The following is a 16612-nucleotide window of genomic DNA, read 5'->3' as shown; positions in this document are numbered from 1 at the left end:
GGCACAACAACCTAACAGTACAACGCATGAAGGCCTCCCTGGCTGCTAGGTCCATCGTCCCATCCATCTAATTACAAATAAGGCCACAGTCAGTTCCCTGTTAGCAAAATGTTTGGGTGCCATTTCAATCAACTGGTCATTTAACTGGAAACCCATAGACTTGCAAGTTATCTAAATAGGGGCCCGCAGTTAGATCCTGAAGTGCACTTTAGTGTGGCACCTGCTTATTACCCAGGTAAAGGTAGGAAGAGAAAATTCAACAATAACAAGCAAAAAGAAATGCTAACTAAGCTCAACCACCTGACCTGCAGCTTCAAAAACAGTGATCCCACCATTTCCCTTGCATGCATGTTTCATGCAATCAAAGGTTCGCTCAATCTCTTACTGGGTAAGGATGCAATCTACCCACCTGAAGCCAACAGCAAACAGCTGACAGCCCACACAAGAACAGGGTGCTAGTCACAGCACCCTGAGACTTATCAATATCCCTAGGTAGTGCTTCGGTCATCATGCTTAATACTTGACCTGGTTACATATTTTCAAGACAAAGCAAAGCAACAACTTTTTTTGAACGCTTACTCTTGAATATTTCTCTGCGTATACAAAAATGATTGTAACAGAAAGTCTTCAGGACTCTTATTCAAGAGTCTCTATCAAGGCAGTGGCAATGATGCTAAAACACCCTACAAAAACTAATCAAACAGGGAGAATCCCATATCGTCATCACTCTCCTCCTCTTCTTTCTTTTCTTCTTCCTTCTTTTCCTCAGCTGCAGCTGGAGTAGCACCTCCACCACTTGCAGGAGCAGCACCTCCTGCTGAGCCAGTAAAGAAACCACCTCCACCACCACCACCTACGATAACCTGAATACAATCATCAAGCAGATAGTTGGCAAGGGGAGGCAGATGTATCCCGTTAAAAGCATTACATGTAATACCCTACTGAAGTAGGGACAACTACAAACAGCCAAACCATGCCAATAGTATGACCATGTTCATGAATCTATAAACGCAAGCTTAAATAAAGAAACCGTTTAGTGTGAGATTTACCCTGCTAGCCCCCCTATCCACACTAATACAGGAATAACTTCACTGGGGAGATTGAATGAAGTCAGTATTCAAGAGAAAAACCAACGTTTAATGTAAAGTGAACTCAAAAAAGTTAAAATCAACCGTCAAAATGTAGAATAACGGTTAAATCCTTTAAGTTTACAGAATTTACTTATCAATATGGCAAATTCATGTAATTTGATTCCAAGGTTCCTCCGAGCTGAGTTAAAGGTTCTTCTATTTGCTACCAAATATGTATTCCATGGACACTGGATGGAGTATCGATTCGTCTTCCTGCCTCGGCCGTCAGTCTCTTTATTTCAATTCTAGGTTTTCTTCTAAGTCTCCGACAAGCTTTTCCATTCAATACTTTCTACGACGAAATGCAACAGATAGCTGCACTTGTCATGATTACAATACCTTCGAGACTTAGTACATAGTTTAATGTCAGGCAGTGGAAGCTAATCGCACAGACAAGCACTATCAAGACAGTAAGAATGGGGGCACACACGCACCTCGTAAACAGCAGAGGAAGGCGTGATGGGGGAGAAGAAGGAGGAGACGGCCCCAGATCCAGCGTGCGAGAGCGCGAGATTCGTCAGATGCCTCTGCAGGTCGAAGGAGGAAGAGGCGGAGCCCTCGAGACCGGCGTCGCCGCCGTGCTGCTTGGCTGACCAAGTGCCGCCATTAAGATGGCAGATGAATGTGAACACAGGCATGGTCTTTCCCCTTTCCTTGAAGAACCTGCAGCAAGGGAGAGAGGATATCGTCGCGAGATCCCTTCCGCGCTGGGAGAACACACGCACAGAGCGAGAGAAAGATCAGAAACTGTTAAAACCCTAAGTTTTTAAGCACTTCGGTGTAGGAAAATAGTCTTAACCGGTAATAACACTCTAAACAACACCCTAGGGTAGAGGAATGTAATCATATTTCTACCTTGTTGGAAAATGTCCATGGTCGATCTTTTCAACTTTTGCTACTATCATGAAGATGGAGGGAGGGAAGTAGCAAAATTGTTCTCGCCTCAATTGATGAAGGCTACAATCAGCCTACTTCATTAAAAAAAATTAGTCACACTGTCGAGCCAGAAGATGGACAAAATCAGGATTCTCAACAAACCAGTCACATGTTGTCATTCAAATTGCCCTCCCAGAGCCATTACAATGTGTTTGAATCCTTGAGGAAATATACAGAATCTAAATAGAGTTTTATTGAGCTTGCAACCCACAATCCTATTCAACATGGGTAAAACATAGAACTCCAACACCATAACAACCTAGAGTCTTGATTTATTGTTGCTTTGACCATTAAGGCAAATCATCCTCGTGAAGAAAGATCGATCTTTAATCAAAGTGCCAAATATGCCTTCTTCAAGTAAATTAGTGTTTCACCAACCATATGTTCCTTCTCAACTTCAACCTTTTTAGTCTTCTTCTACACTTAATATTCCTGGTTTTTTTGTCCTTGTTTCTTATAGACCTTCAAAGGACTACTGATTAACTCCTCCTTTTTGAGGGCCACGTGAGACAAAGAGGTATATTTTAGTCCAAATCTCGCATAGCCATTCGTTTTAGACATGCCAAATGTAGCAAGATCCAATTCAAAATAGGAGTGGATAGACTACAAGATTCATTTAGAAGAATATCCCTCTAGGTAAGAATACCCATCATGGTCACATCTTATTATCAAGTGATTGCATCACCAAAAGTGTGGAAAAACAAGACCATGAAGGTCCTCTTGTTGTAGGGGAGCTACTCCTAATAACCATAGTTCATGGATCACCCATTGGTTATCTAGTATCACACTTTTATTAAGCTCAAGAAGTCTCACTATTGTTAAAGACGAAAAGAAAAATGATCTTCCCAAAAGTATTGGTTCTCTTATGGTGGGGCCTATCCAAAGTAACCATCATGCACAATGGCCATCAGTGGCTTGATTAATGTCCTATCATCTAGACCTCATGGATGCTTAATGACAAATGGAGAGATTATGTAAGCCCCACACACAATGACATAGTCTACATATGTAATGGTAAAGTCTTCCACCTCCATTGCCATAACACCTACTTATCTTATGGAAATACTATACACCCTCCATCATCACTCTTATTTCTAATGGATGTCTTAATCTACTCTCAATCATGGAAGAAGTGAAAATCTCTTATTCCTTCAAAGGAATGGATATGGGCATGGCAAATGAGGCTCCTTGTAACTGTAGAATATGGGTCACACATATCACGGACATGCCATGCTCAAGTGTATGGATTAACTCTTGCTCATGCCATATGAATCTATGCTCCATGCTAATGCAAGAGTTAATCCGTACACTTGATCATGCCTGAGTTAATCCGTACACTTGATCATGGCATGTCCATGACATCACCCCCTCCTCTAGCAATGAGTTCCACAAGGAGTGGCTTGGTGGTTTGGTCCAAGTTCCATTTGATTCTTCTTGTGAAATTCTTAAACTTTGAGAGATGCTCTTTGGAGATATTTTACAGGTTCCCAAGTGCAATCATTGATGTCATATCCTTTCCAATGAACAAGGTATTCCAATCAACCTCGGGAGATCCTCCAATCTAAGACATACTCGACCTCGAATTCTTCATAATCTTCAATCTAGACACGTGGTAGGGGATTAGATCTCACCCCCCTCAATGGTAAGCTGTGGTATGGTTCAAGCAAGGAAACATGGAAGACTAGGTAGACTTTCACGATGTTGGGGAGTTGGATTCAGTAAGCAAAGTGGGTTGATTTGGGCTACGATAGTGAAGCACCCAAATCTCTGGTGGTCTAGCTTCGTGGAGGGCCTTGTTGTCTAGAGGTTATGCTTGAGTAACCATACTTTATCACCAACTTTGTATGCTAGATGTTGAAGACGATGCTAGCCCACATAGTGCTTGTTTTGATTCTGAACCTTTTGGATATGTTGCTTGAGCTCTAAGGTCTTATTAACTCCAAAGTGTCTTGTTGTTGGGGTGCCATGGAGTCGTTGAAGTACCTAGAGTCTCGACTTTCATAGAGGGATGTAAAGTAGATCCTTATAGTATAACAATCCATTAGTTTCTTGAAACTCACAAACTTCATTTCATTTTCCCTTTTAATTTTTTCTCTTGACATTGTTGGCCAAATCATCACGGATAGGGCCTCATGGATTAATTGGATCAAGGTAGGGTCGTCTTGGTGACAACTAGAGATGGTTGCTAGTTGGAGGTGCTCTGGCTTGAGTAGTACTGCTCATTGTTGATCAGAAGCTTCTTTTCCCTTTTTAGGTGCCAAGCAGGATCTTCTTGATAAAGCATCTGATTGGCATTGTTAGCGTCTTGGGCGATAGGTGATGATAAAGTCAAACCTATATAAGAAGTTACTCTAGTGGGATTGTCTTCGATTGAGGATGGAGGTTGTCATAAAGTATTCTAGATTTTTGTGATCTATATAGACAATAACTTTATGGGCTACACCCTCTAGATAATGATGCCAAGAAGTATCAAAGGCATCTACAATGGTAAGGAGTTCTTTATCATGGATCTCATAGTTTATCTCTCAAGGGGAGAACTTCCTTGAGTGAAATGTCAGCAGATGCATATGACCATCATCTCTATGCTGGGACAAGATGGTTCCTAAGGCATAGTCAGATGCATCGGTCTCCAAGAAAAATGGCTCGGTAGAAGTTGCATGGACTAGGATTGGGGTAGTGTTGACGAAAGCGGTCTTCAAGGTCTGGAAGGCCTTCTCGACTTCTAGGGTCCATGAGAACTTTGAGTCTCTTATGAGTCTAGTGAGTGGTGTGACTATCTTTGAGTAACCCTTGATAAATATCGTATAGAAGTTGGCAAAGCCAAGGAAGCATTGGACATTGTAGACACATGTGGGTGTCTGCTAGTCGAAAATAGTCTCAATCTTCTTGGGGTCCATGAAGATTCCTCTCTAGGAGACATTGTACCCCAAGAATTCCACTTTTGTCTAATGGAAGAAACACTTTTTAAGTTTTGCATATAGTCCTTTTTCTTTGAGCTTTTTCAAAACTAAATTTACATGGTGCTCATACTCCTTTGGATATTTTGAGAATATCAAGATATCATTCAAATATATTACTACAAAATCATCTATATGCTCTCGCAAGATTTCATTCATCATATATTGAAGCACTACAATAGCTTGTATAGAAGGCTGTCTTCCATTCGTTTCCTTCTTTGATCCGTACAAGATTGGAAGCCCCTCATAGATCAATCTTTGTGAAGATCTTGGTTTTTCCAAGGCATTCCAAGAGCTCTAATATCTATGCCAAAGGGTATCGATTATTGACTATTATCTTATTGAGTCCTTAATAATCCATACACATTCAAAGTGACCCATCTTTCTTCTTCACGAATAGAATTGGGGTTCCAACATGAGACTTTGAATGCATAATGAACCCCTTGGCTAAGTTCTCATCAATGTTCTTGTGTAGTTCAGGTAGTTCATCATGGGATAACCTATAAACGGGTCTAAAAGGTGGTTGAGCCTCCTCATGGAGTTCTATAGCACGAGAGATCCACCTTTTCATGCTTGAGGATGGTTGCAACAACTCTTGGGGTTCTTGTCCTCTTATTTGGGCAATTTAGGGCGATGTGTCATGGGTGTCCACAATATAGGCATAGATGATTCTCTCTTCATCTTTGCTTTTCTTATGGGGTCAAGGGCTGGAATTTGGTATTATCTATTTGCATCAGTTTGGGCTTGGTTTCTTGTCTGATTGGGGTTGGGTTCTCTGATTGGGGTTGGGTTCCATTGGTGAGACCTTAATTCTTCTCGCTTTTCTTAATTCCTCTCGAACAATCTATTATCGCACTAGATGTCTTGCACGATGTAATCATTGAGTGTTTTTGCCTCATGCGTAGTGAACATGAGGTCCTTAATGTCATCTCGAAGACCCCATCTGAATTGGTTGATAAAATACTTCTCATGCCAAGTGAGGTCACAGATTAATATCCTAAATTCAAATGCATAAGTAGATGTAAGGTGGTTACCTTGTCATAGCTTTCAAAGTTTTGTTTCTACTATTGAACCAATGTCTACATCTCCAAATGTGGAAGTGAGCTCACAAAGAAATGCCTCATAATTATGAAGTACTGACATATTATTTTCCAAGATTGGGGCAAACCATAATAAAGCTTGACCACAAAGCAAAGTCCCAATGAATCCCACCTTGGAAGCATCATCTAGATACCTATCTGATTGCAATGCAAATATAGACCTTTACTTGTTGCAAGAATCCCCCTAAACTTCAAACGATCACTATTGAACTTTTCTAGCATGCTGATCTTGGGTTCTCTTATTGGAGATTGAAAAACATGCAGAATTATCTAACCACTTCCTCTATTGTTCTACAAGTCTCAAATCTGGTCTTGCATCTTTTGAAGCGCAAGGCCTAGATGCATAAGGTGTTCTATTTGAAGTTGCGCTTGTTGTTCATTCAAGTGTTGAATTTGTTGTTGGAGGTTTTGAAGGGAGGCCACAATTCTTTCAAGGGTCGCTTCCATGGTGCTCAGTAGGACTAGAAAGTAGTCTTGCTAAACTATTATAGGAGCACTAGACTGTGCTTGAGAGTCTAGACTAGGTGCAAGATTTGTTGCAAGAATTCTGATTTTAAGATAATTCCATGTAGGGGCACAAGTTATAACGATAACTTAACAAGATACGGAAAATTCCACATCCCAGGATAGTAGGTGTACACAATAAGACTCGATAAGATATGAAGGATCCCACAATTTGAGAGCGTAGGTATGGATACAAGATATCAGAATTACAAGATCTCCCTCAATGGGGATGAACAATATACAAGACAGTACTATATAAGATCTCGTAGTACAAAATTACAAGGTGATAAGACAAGAGGAGTATAATGGAAGACAATACAAGACTAGATACCATGACTAGACAAGAACTAGAACTAGAACTCGAAGTTACTTAATCTGCATGCAGCCAGATAGGTATCTAGGTGATGCTTCCAAGGTGGGATTCATTGGGACTTTGCTTTGTGGTTAAGCTTTATCATGATTCATCTCAATCTTGGAAAAGAATGGACATGCTAGGATCAAGTGTATGAACTAATTCTTACTCATGCCATATGAATCCACACCCCATGCGAATGCACCCTTAATAGAACATCCTTGAGCCAACAATGAAAATCCATCCTTGCGATGTCATTATAGAACCATTTAGAAGATATTCCATGTCACCTGCATCATTAATGATGTCATCATGGAACATTCTAGAAGATCTTTAGCCACCCTCCAACACCTATAAAAGGAGGGACTTGCCATAGAGCTCCTCAGTCTTGCCAATGCCAGCCTTGGGACCTCAAGGAGTTGAGACCTCCAAGTAAGTAACTTCGAGTTTCAGTTCTAGTTCTTATCTAATCATGGTATCTAGTCTTGTCTTGTCTTCCATTATACGCATGTTGTCACCTTGTAATCTCGTAGTACGAGATCTTGTCTAGTACTATATTGTATCTTATTCATCCGTATAGGGGGAGACCTTGTAATTCTAATATCTTGTATCCATACCTATGATCCTGAGTGGTGGGAATTTCCGTATCTTATTAAGTTATCATTGCATGTTTTGCCCCTATGTGGGATTATCTTGTAGTCAAAATTCTTGTAACAAATCTTGCATCTAGTTTAGTCTCTCGAGCACAATCTAGTGCTCCCATGACAACACTTGTCTTGTTCCATGAACACATTCAATTCTCTCACATACATAGTATCTATTCTCAATAACAAAAGAAATGAAAATCTGTTATTTTTGTGAAGGCATGTGTATTGGCGTGGAAGTAAGGCTTTGTGTAACTATAGATCTTGTGATGTGTGGATACTAGCTAAGTCACAAAAGTAATTGGCTAAAGTTGGCACATTGATGGATGGGGACTTGGTTAACAATTTCAACCACAATGGTCTTCTATCAAAATAGAAATTCTATCTTGCTCCAATCATTGTGGACTCACCTATTTCACACACATCCTCTTGTTTCACACGGAATCACCTACCTTATCTATTCTGTTTTGAAGGTAAAGGTGTGTGTGCCTAGCCGCCCGTGTATTAGTTACACTAACAATATCTATACACCTGTACACTACACATGGTGGGCACCTATCATTGTCACTTCATTCTTTATTCTTTTAGTGACATTTGAATTAGGGAAGGCCGGTTACACATTGTGACTATTGGAGTTCTCACATCTTGTGTCGCTCTCTCTTGCTCTTGCTCTTGCTCCTTCCACCATAGCTCCAGCTTTTGCTTGTGTGCTTCCACTCTGGGCTCACTTCCTTCAACTAGTATTAGAGCCATTGTATCGCCATTGAGGTCAATTTTGAGTACCTATAGGTCAAGGTTTCAAGGAAAATCGTGGCTCAGCTTGGAGAGGTATGAGTTGGTGCTCTTCTCTCTTTCAGGAATCAAAAGAAAAGGCTTGTTAGGCTTGCTCCAAGTCTTCCCCTAGACACATTGAGCATTATCTTGGGCCCTCTTATGGGTAGCATAGGCTGCAACTCTCCATCATCAGCAGGCATGTTTGCATTTGTTTAGGCAGCACTTACCCTTGGTTGCTTTGACGCCTCTTCTACCTCCCCCCTGTATGGTATCTAACACTTGGTTGGATCTTTGGGCAATCATCCTTGGCACCCTCACATTTGTTATAAGCTCTTGGCATTGGATTTAAGCTTCCCCATTTTAGCCATTTATTGTGTATATTGTATAGTTTATTGTATAATAATTGTGGACATCAAGTATTGAGCATCACATACTTATGTGATGCTCCTCAAGCTTGACATTGACGCCTCAATGTTAGCTCAATGCTTGAGGATACTTTTGGGCTTCAATTGCCCTTACATTCGCTCAGTTTTGACTGTCATTTTACTATTGTAATAAGTATACAACAAGCACTTGTGTGTGTCAACTTATGCATATTGCTCTCTGATATTCTAAAGGCACACTATTGGATGCACTAATGTATGACATTGATGTTACCTACTTTGCTATGCAATGCAAGGCTTTTGAGCTTGGATTGAGCTCTCATTAGCTCATTTTTTATTGTCATATCACTATTGTTCATAGTGGACAACAAGCAGTTGTATGGCAAAGATTATGCTTATTATGCTTTGAAGCACCTCGAGTACCACACATTGGATGTATTGACACTTTGGTTGTCATGTATGCCCATGGATATATTTATGACATGCTCCTAAGTTGAAATTGGAGCTTGGATGCTTTGACATTAGGAGTCATTGATTTCATTGGATACTACATTTATGAGCTTGAGTATCTTTATTGGGTTTGATGCTCTCGACTTATACTACATGTATCTTGGATGTCTAGATGCTATTCACTTGATATATTGATCACTTGGGTTTATGCTGTTGAGCTTGAGCTCATTTCATTGAGATAGTGGGATACTTACTTCATGCTTATGCTTTCTTGATACTATATGGATGCAGCTCTTGCCTAGTGGGTTGATTTGATATTTGTTTTCGACCAGCACCTATCTCTATCATGTTGTTGTCAGTGATGTATTCATCTTACATGGCTATGTATTGAGATTATGTTGTCATCACTTAATCAGTTGTGCCTTTGGCATGTCTCTTCCATCATCTGTGAGATCTACTATATTCATGATGGTTATGCCTATGGAATCCATCTCATTCTGACACATTGACCTTTGATGGTTCTCTATGTTGGTTGCATAATTAGCTACTACTAGTTGCAGTTCGTCCCTCGTAGTTGCAGTTTGCATTTTATTAGTAATAGCTCATACTTGGCTTTGATGTGTTATTGTTGTACTTTATTTTTAGCATGTTATAATTGCAATCTATTGCATTGTTTATGAGAGCAATCACCTCCTTTTGATAGTCTTTTGCTTATAGTTTGTGGATAACTTATTATTATGGTAGTATCTCTTGTGTTTCGATTGATTTGATAGTGGTTTTGGGGTTGATTTGCAAGAAATTACGATAGCCTGTTTTGCCCTTTTGTGCACTTGCTTGGTCTCATTGTGGCTAGTGGTTCTTACAACAGTGTTATATTCAATATTGAAAATTTGGATGGGACTAACTATAGCTATTGGAAGACACAGATATGACAAGTTTTAGTGCAAAAATTGCACTAAAAATGAGGGTGCCAAACATGAAAACATTATGGCCAAGGATTGGGTTGATCTAGATGAGCTATACAAGTCTACAATCATTTTATCATGCTCTAAACACATTCACTACAATGTTGTGATTGACCATTAGACTACATATGAGCTTTGGACATAGATTAAGAATTTTAATGACAAATAGAGTTCTACATCTCAAATGTATTGGCTAAATTAGTTGGTGGACCTTCACATGAAGGAAGGGACTTCTATGTTTGCACATTTGAATGAGTTTTACTCCATCATCAGCTATTTAGCTTTATAGGAGATTGAGTTCAAGGATCCTTTGCATCTTTTATTTTTGTTTAGCACTCTATCTGAGTCGTGGGACACTTTCCATACAACTCTATATACTAAGGATGGGCTGAAATTACAAGATATTGAGAGTGCCCTCTTGATAGAAGAGGTGAACAAAAGAATGTAGATGACCATGAGAGGCTGACAAGATGGAAATAGCCATGGTAGAGACTCTCAAAAGTCTCAATCTAAGACACATGAACAATCTTGCAATAAGTTCCATGGACCTAAGTCTGACCTTACTTGTCATTATTGTGGGAAAGCAAGTCATATCTAGCCATAGTGCTATAAAATGTGTGAAGAGACAAGCATAAGGAAAAGGGAAAGGTAAAGTGCACGACAAGAATGATGATTGCAATATTGTGCCTAGCAACTCTTGCATCAAGTTTGAAAAGATTAATGTGGTGTAGCTTGATGTGTTAGATGATCTCATCTTGACAATCTCTTCCTTGGATGCTTCATAGCTAATTGATGCCTTGTCATGATATACTTAGTGTTGATTGATAGATTTAGAGACTTCCTTTCATGTGACCTCTCATAGACAGTGATTTCACTCCTATCACTGTGTGACTAGATCTATCCATTTGGGTAGTGATCTAGCATAGGAGATAGTTGGTCTTGGTGATGTCCAGTTGTTTGGTTCGGGCAGCATATTTACTCTCTATGATGTATGTCATATAACGGCTCTCACAAAGAGTATTATCTTTATTGGCACCTTGGATGATGTAGGTTATGTTGTCTTTTTTGGTGATTTCTCATGAAAGATTACCCATGGGAATCTTGTTATTGCATGTGGTACTAAGTCTAGTAGCCTCTATCCCTTGCTTATATCTAGGTCAATTGACCATATTTTGGTTATGACTATAGTTCCATATGTATCTCTTTGGCATTGTCGCCTTGGGCACATATCTTTGAAAGAAATGAATATGCTTACCAATTTGCACTATCTTTTGCCCCTAAACTATAAGTGTTTTTAGTCTTGTGATAATTGTTTATATGGTAGGTAGATACGTAGTGTGCATACGAAGTCTGGCATGAAGTGCATGGGTGAGCCTTTGGCTCTTGTTTATTCGAATGTATGTGGTCCCATGCCTTATCAATTGCTAGGTGGTACGAATTACTTTATCACCTTCATTGATGATTATTCAGATAAGGTCTGGGCTTACCCTATTAAGTATAAATCGGATGTCCTCTCTACCTTTCAACATTGGCTTGCTCTTATTGAAAACTAGTTTGGGTATAGGCTAAAATACCTATGGATAGATAATGGGGGTGAGTATGTCTTGAAAGCTTTTGAGCCGTTTTGTGATGAGCGGGATATTATGCGTTAGTTGATTGCTCCCTACACCCCTCTCTAGAATGATATTTCTGAACACATGAATATGATGATTCATGAGAGAGTTCGTAGTATGCTTAGCCAAGTAGCTTACCACAACACTTTTGGGCTAAGGCAGTTATTACTAACATACACTTGATTAATAGGTTCCCTTGCACTGCTATTGATTGCCAAGTTGTAGAGAAAGTGTGGATTGAGAAACCTCCATCATATGTTCATTTGTGCGTCTTTGGTTGCGAGGAAATTTGCCGTGTTCCCTAGGACAAGTGCAATAAGCTAGATTCTAAGTCCATGAAATGCATCTTCCTTGGTTATGGGGATACACATAGTAACTTTGACTTTGACAAAGTCTTTTCTCCTATGGTTAAATGATGGCCCTATGCTTGGTACTAGCATTAGTTTCTTAGCTATATCGAGACCTTTATTAGCTGGATGTAAAGATGACTTTTTTACATGGGAACTTGATGATGAGATCTATATGCAACAGGCTAAGGGCTTTGAAGAAAAACACATGGAACACCTAGTGTGCAAGTTGAAAAAGAGCCTTTATGGCCTTAAGCAGGTACCTAGGGAATGGTACCACAAGGTTGATGCTTTTATGCATTCCCATAGATATAGATGTAGTATTACAGATTCGTGTTTATACATGAAGAAGGCGCATGATGGTAGCCTTATGATTTTTGTACACTATGTAAATGATATGCTTATTGTTGGAAGAGCTCATGATGAGGTGGATGCCTTGAAAACTCGGCTCAAGAAGAGCTTTAAGATGAAGGGCATGGGACAAGCCTTGCATATTCTTGGGATGCGTATCACACATGATCACTCTAAGGAGCTCCTTTATCTATTCACAAAAGGAGTATATCAAGAAAGTCATTGAGTAGTTTCATATGCAGGATGGTAATCCTATTGGCTATCCTCTACCTTCTCATGCGAAGGTTAATCAGGTCGATTGTCCGTAGTCTAATGAGTAGAAGGCCGAGAGGGCCAAGATTGCTTATGCATCTGCATGGGCATTTTGATATATGCCATGATAGCCACTCGTCCTAACATAGCATTTGCAATGGGAGTTGTGGCACTCTATATGGCTATACCTTAGAGACGACATTGGGAAGCCATAAAGGATATCATGAGATACCTAAAGGACAGTGCAGCTATGTGCATATGTAATGGTGGCCAAGATACATGAGTCGTGGGGTATACTAACTCTGATTGTATAGGACATGCATATAGTAGGAAGTCCACCTCTAGCTATGTCTTCGCCTTCGCTGGAGGTACTATTTATTGGATGTCCAAGGTGTAAAGATGCATGACCCTCTCTATTATTGAGGTTGAGTATGTTGCAACCACTGAGGCTTTTGTGAGGAGGCTCTTTGATTAAGCTGTTTAGTGGTAGACGTTGGTATGACTGATGTGGTTCCTACACTGCAGTTGGATTCTATGAATGCTATTCAGTTAGCAAAGTATTCAGTCTTCCATACGAAGATGAAACACATTGAGATGCATTACCACTTCATCAAAGAGGTCATTGAGAATAGGTCTGTCAACCTTTTCAAGATCTAGACTAACCAAAATCCCACATATATTCTCGTAAAAAGTCTCTTAATGGAGGGTTTTGCCTTTCTTAGGATGATGATGGGCATTGGATGAGATGACGTCATTTCTCATCCTGTTGTACTTATGTACATTTGTACTTTGTCACTTTTTTCTTGTTCTCTTCTCACTAATGATACATTTGCCTTTCAGTGAGAGGTTATTGGAGGTAAAAGCACTCACAGTTAGCCGCCCGTATATTAGTTACAATGATAATACATGCATATATGTACATTGGAGGTGGTCTATCACTTCATTCTTTATTCTTTCAATAACATTTGAATGATGAAAGGCCAGTGGTCACACTTTGTGACCATTGGAGTTCCCACGTCTTGTGTGTCTCTCTCTCTTTCTCTTGCTCCTTTCACCATATCTCTTGTTTTCACTCTAGACTCATTCCATTCATTTTGATTACTATGTACCACACCTTTTGAATACCCACTTGTGGAACTTAGAAAGGAAGTTTGGGTAGTCACCCAATCACTTGTCCTAAGTGCCACCACCTAGATCCCATGGAACATATGGGCTTAGATGGTTAGGTTGTTTCTAGGTAAATCATAAAGGGAGCATCCAACTTAACCCATAAGGATCTCGACTTGAGGTTCCTAATGACCAACTACAAACACTAATAGCATTCTAGCATCAAGTTAAGAAAGCAACTTGTGTGATCAATCAAAATCAAAGCTAAAAATACCACACTTCATTCAAGAAGAGTGAGAAATAAGGGGGAGTGAACATCAACTCCTTTGTGCATAAGGCATAGTCTCACATTGGTCTTCTAAAACAATGCTATGTCAAGATTTAAGATTTGGATCTAAAGAAAGCTAATGTTCTAGTCGTTGAGAAGCCACTCAATTAATCAAGTCCACCCAACCACTATAGGACAACTACCTGGAGAAAGTCATCCTCCCACCACAACTACCTAGAGAAAGTCATTCTCCCACCACATTCCATGTATATACCCAAAACATCTTTAGTTTTTTAGCTTTTTGAAGGATTTTATTGTAATATCCCCACCTTTTGCCATATGAATGAGGCCTTTGGGGAGGGACAAAAGCCTACAAATCATCATAATCATCATTTGACACTAGTGCCACTATGCTATTTGAGAGCAAATTGATTGTCATTAGATTCTTCAATACCAATGGGAACCTTGAGCTTGACCATACCATTAGGACCTTTGTGATTATCATGAAGGGAGAAACTCAAGTGAGAGCATAAGCAAGCAAAAGCATTGGAAGTGTGAGCTATGGTGAATGGAGCAAGAGAGCAAGAGAGAGAGAAACAAGATGTAGAAACTCTAATGGTCACAATGTGTAAGTGGACTTCCTTATTCTATGTTATTGAAATAATAAAGCATTGAGTGATAGTGATGGGTTCCCACCAAATATAGTTTATAGATATGCAAGTATTGTCACTATAGTGAATACAAGAGCGGCATAAGCACATGTGCCTTTACCCCCAACAACCCTCCACTTAAAGGTGAATGTGTCCCTAGTGAGGAGAGAATGAGAAAAGAGTGACAAAGTACAAACGTACATAAAGTACAACAATATGAAGAAAGATGATATCTCATCTAATGCTTGTTAGCTTCCTAAGGAAGGCAAAACACTCCGTTGAGAGACTTTTAGTGAGTACATCTATAGGATTTTGGTCATTTGAGATCTTAATAAGCTCGATGGACTTGTCCTCTATGACCTCTTTACCCCCAACAACCTCCCACTTAAAGGCGAATGTCCCCCTAGTGAGGAGAGAATGAGAAAAGAGCGGCAAAGTACATATGTACATAAAAAAGTGTAAAAATACAAGGAAAGATGTCATGTCATCCAATGCCTGTTAATTTCCTAAGGAAGGCAAAACACTTTGCTAAGAGACTTGAGTGAGTAAATCTGTAGGATTTTGGTCAATTGAGATCTTAACAAGTTCGATGGACTTGTCCTCAATGACCTCTTTGATAAAGTTAGAAACTCACCTCAATGTGCTTAGACTTCACATGGAAGACTAGATTCTTGGCCAACTAAATAGTACTCATAGAATCCAAATGCTGTATAGGGACCACATTAGTAGTATCATGGTCTATGACTAGATGGCCTAACCAAAGAGCCTCCTTACAAGCCTCAGTGGGTGCAATATACACTCCCTCTCTAATAGATAGGGCTATGCATTTTTGCATCCTCGACCTCTAAGAAACGTCACCTCCAACAAAGATGAAGACACAACTAGAGGTGGACTTCCTACTATCTGCATGTCTTGCATAATCAGAGTCAATGTGCCTCATGACTCCTCTATAATAGCCACGATAATATATGCACATATCTATAGTGCATTTAAGGTACCTCGTGATATCCTTCATGCCATCCCAATGCTACTTGCTAGGCGTAGCTATATAGCATATCACAACTCCCATTGTAAATGCTATGTTAGGACGAGTGGCTATCATGGCATACATCAAATTGCCCACTGTGGATATGTAAGGAATCTTAGTCATCTCGACTTTGCTCATTAGACTATGGATAGTCAACCTAACTATAACCTTCACATAAGAAGGTAAGGGACAACCAATAGGCTTAATATCTTGCATATGAACTTGCTCAAGGATCTTCTTAATGTATTCCTTGTGTGACAAATAAAGGAGCCCCGTAGAACAATCGTACATGATGTGTATCCCAAGAATATGTAAGGCCTATCCCATGTCATTCATCTCAATGATCTTCTCAAGTTGACTTTTCAAGCCATTTAGCTCATCATAAGTGTTCCTAGCAATGAACATATCATCTACACAAAGTACCAAAATCGTAAGGTTGCCATCATGGACCTTTTTCATGTGTAGACATAGATCCATATCAGAATGTGTATATCCCTATGAATGCATAAAAGTATCGAACTTGTGGTACCATTCCCTAGGTGCTTGCTTAAGGCTATAAAGTCTCTTACTCAACTTGCACACTAGGTGTTTCCTACCTTTTTTCTCAAAGCCCTTAGGTTGTTGAATATAAATCTCATCATGCAAGTTCTTAAATAAGAAAATCTTCTTGACATCCATTTGATAGAGATCTAAATCTAATTATGCAACCAAAGCCAAAATGAAGCACACGGTAGTCGTCTCAACTAGAGAAGAGAAGACTTCATTGAAGCCAACACCATGCTCTTGCTTAAAATCCTTAGCA

General features: G+C 39.7%; 1 protein-coding gene across 1 annotated transcript; it reads right to left on the bottom strand.

Annotated features, from left to right (window-relative positions):
* Window positions 1-255: 255 nt before the first annotated feature.
* On the bottom strand, window positions 256-1898 carry LOC148022311 (large ribosomal subunit protein P3z-like). Its single transcript, XM_087697953.1, has 2 exons — window positions 1565-1898; window positions 256-863 (listed from the first exon to the last, which is right to left on the bottom strand). Exons 1-2 carry the CDS (start codon window positions 1766-1768, stop codon window positions 693-695), a joined length of 375 nt encoding a protein of 124 aa, XP_087554079.1. The 5' UTR covers window positions 1769-1898; the 3' UTR covers window positions 256-692.
* Window positions 1899-16612: the final 14714 nt, after the last annotated feature.

This window comes from Lygodium microphyllum, chromosome 17 (assembly GCF_053477565.2).
Source record: "Lygodium microphyllum isolate KBCC chromosome 17, Lygodium_microphyllum_v1.1.10, whole genome shotgun sequence".
Taxonomy (NCBI): Eukaryota; Viridiplantae; Streptophyta; class Polypodiopsida; order Schizaeales; family Lygodiaceae; genus Lygodium; species Lygodium microphyllum.
This window is presented reverse-complemented; position numbering and strand designations above follow the sequence as displayed.

What these genes read in the sequence shown, in the direction of transcription:
- LOC148022311 (XM_087697953.1), bottom strand. Translation starts at nt 1,768, where the DNA reads ATGCCTGTGTTCACATTCATCTGCCATCTTAATGGCGGCACTTGGTCA. An exon ending in CTTCCTCTGCTGTTTACGAG is followed by an intron (nt 864 to 1,564) that starts GTGCGTGTGTGC and finishes GATTGTATTCAG; the next exon opens with GTTATCGTAGGTGGTGGTGG.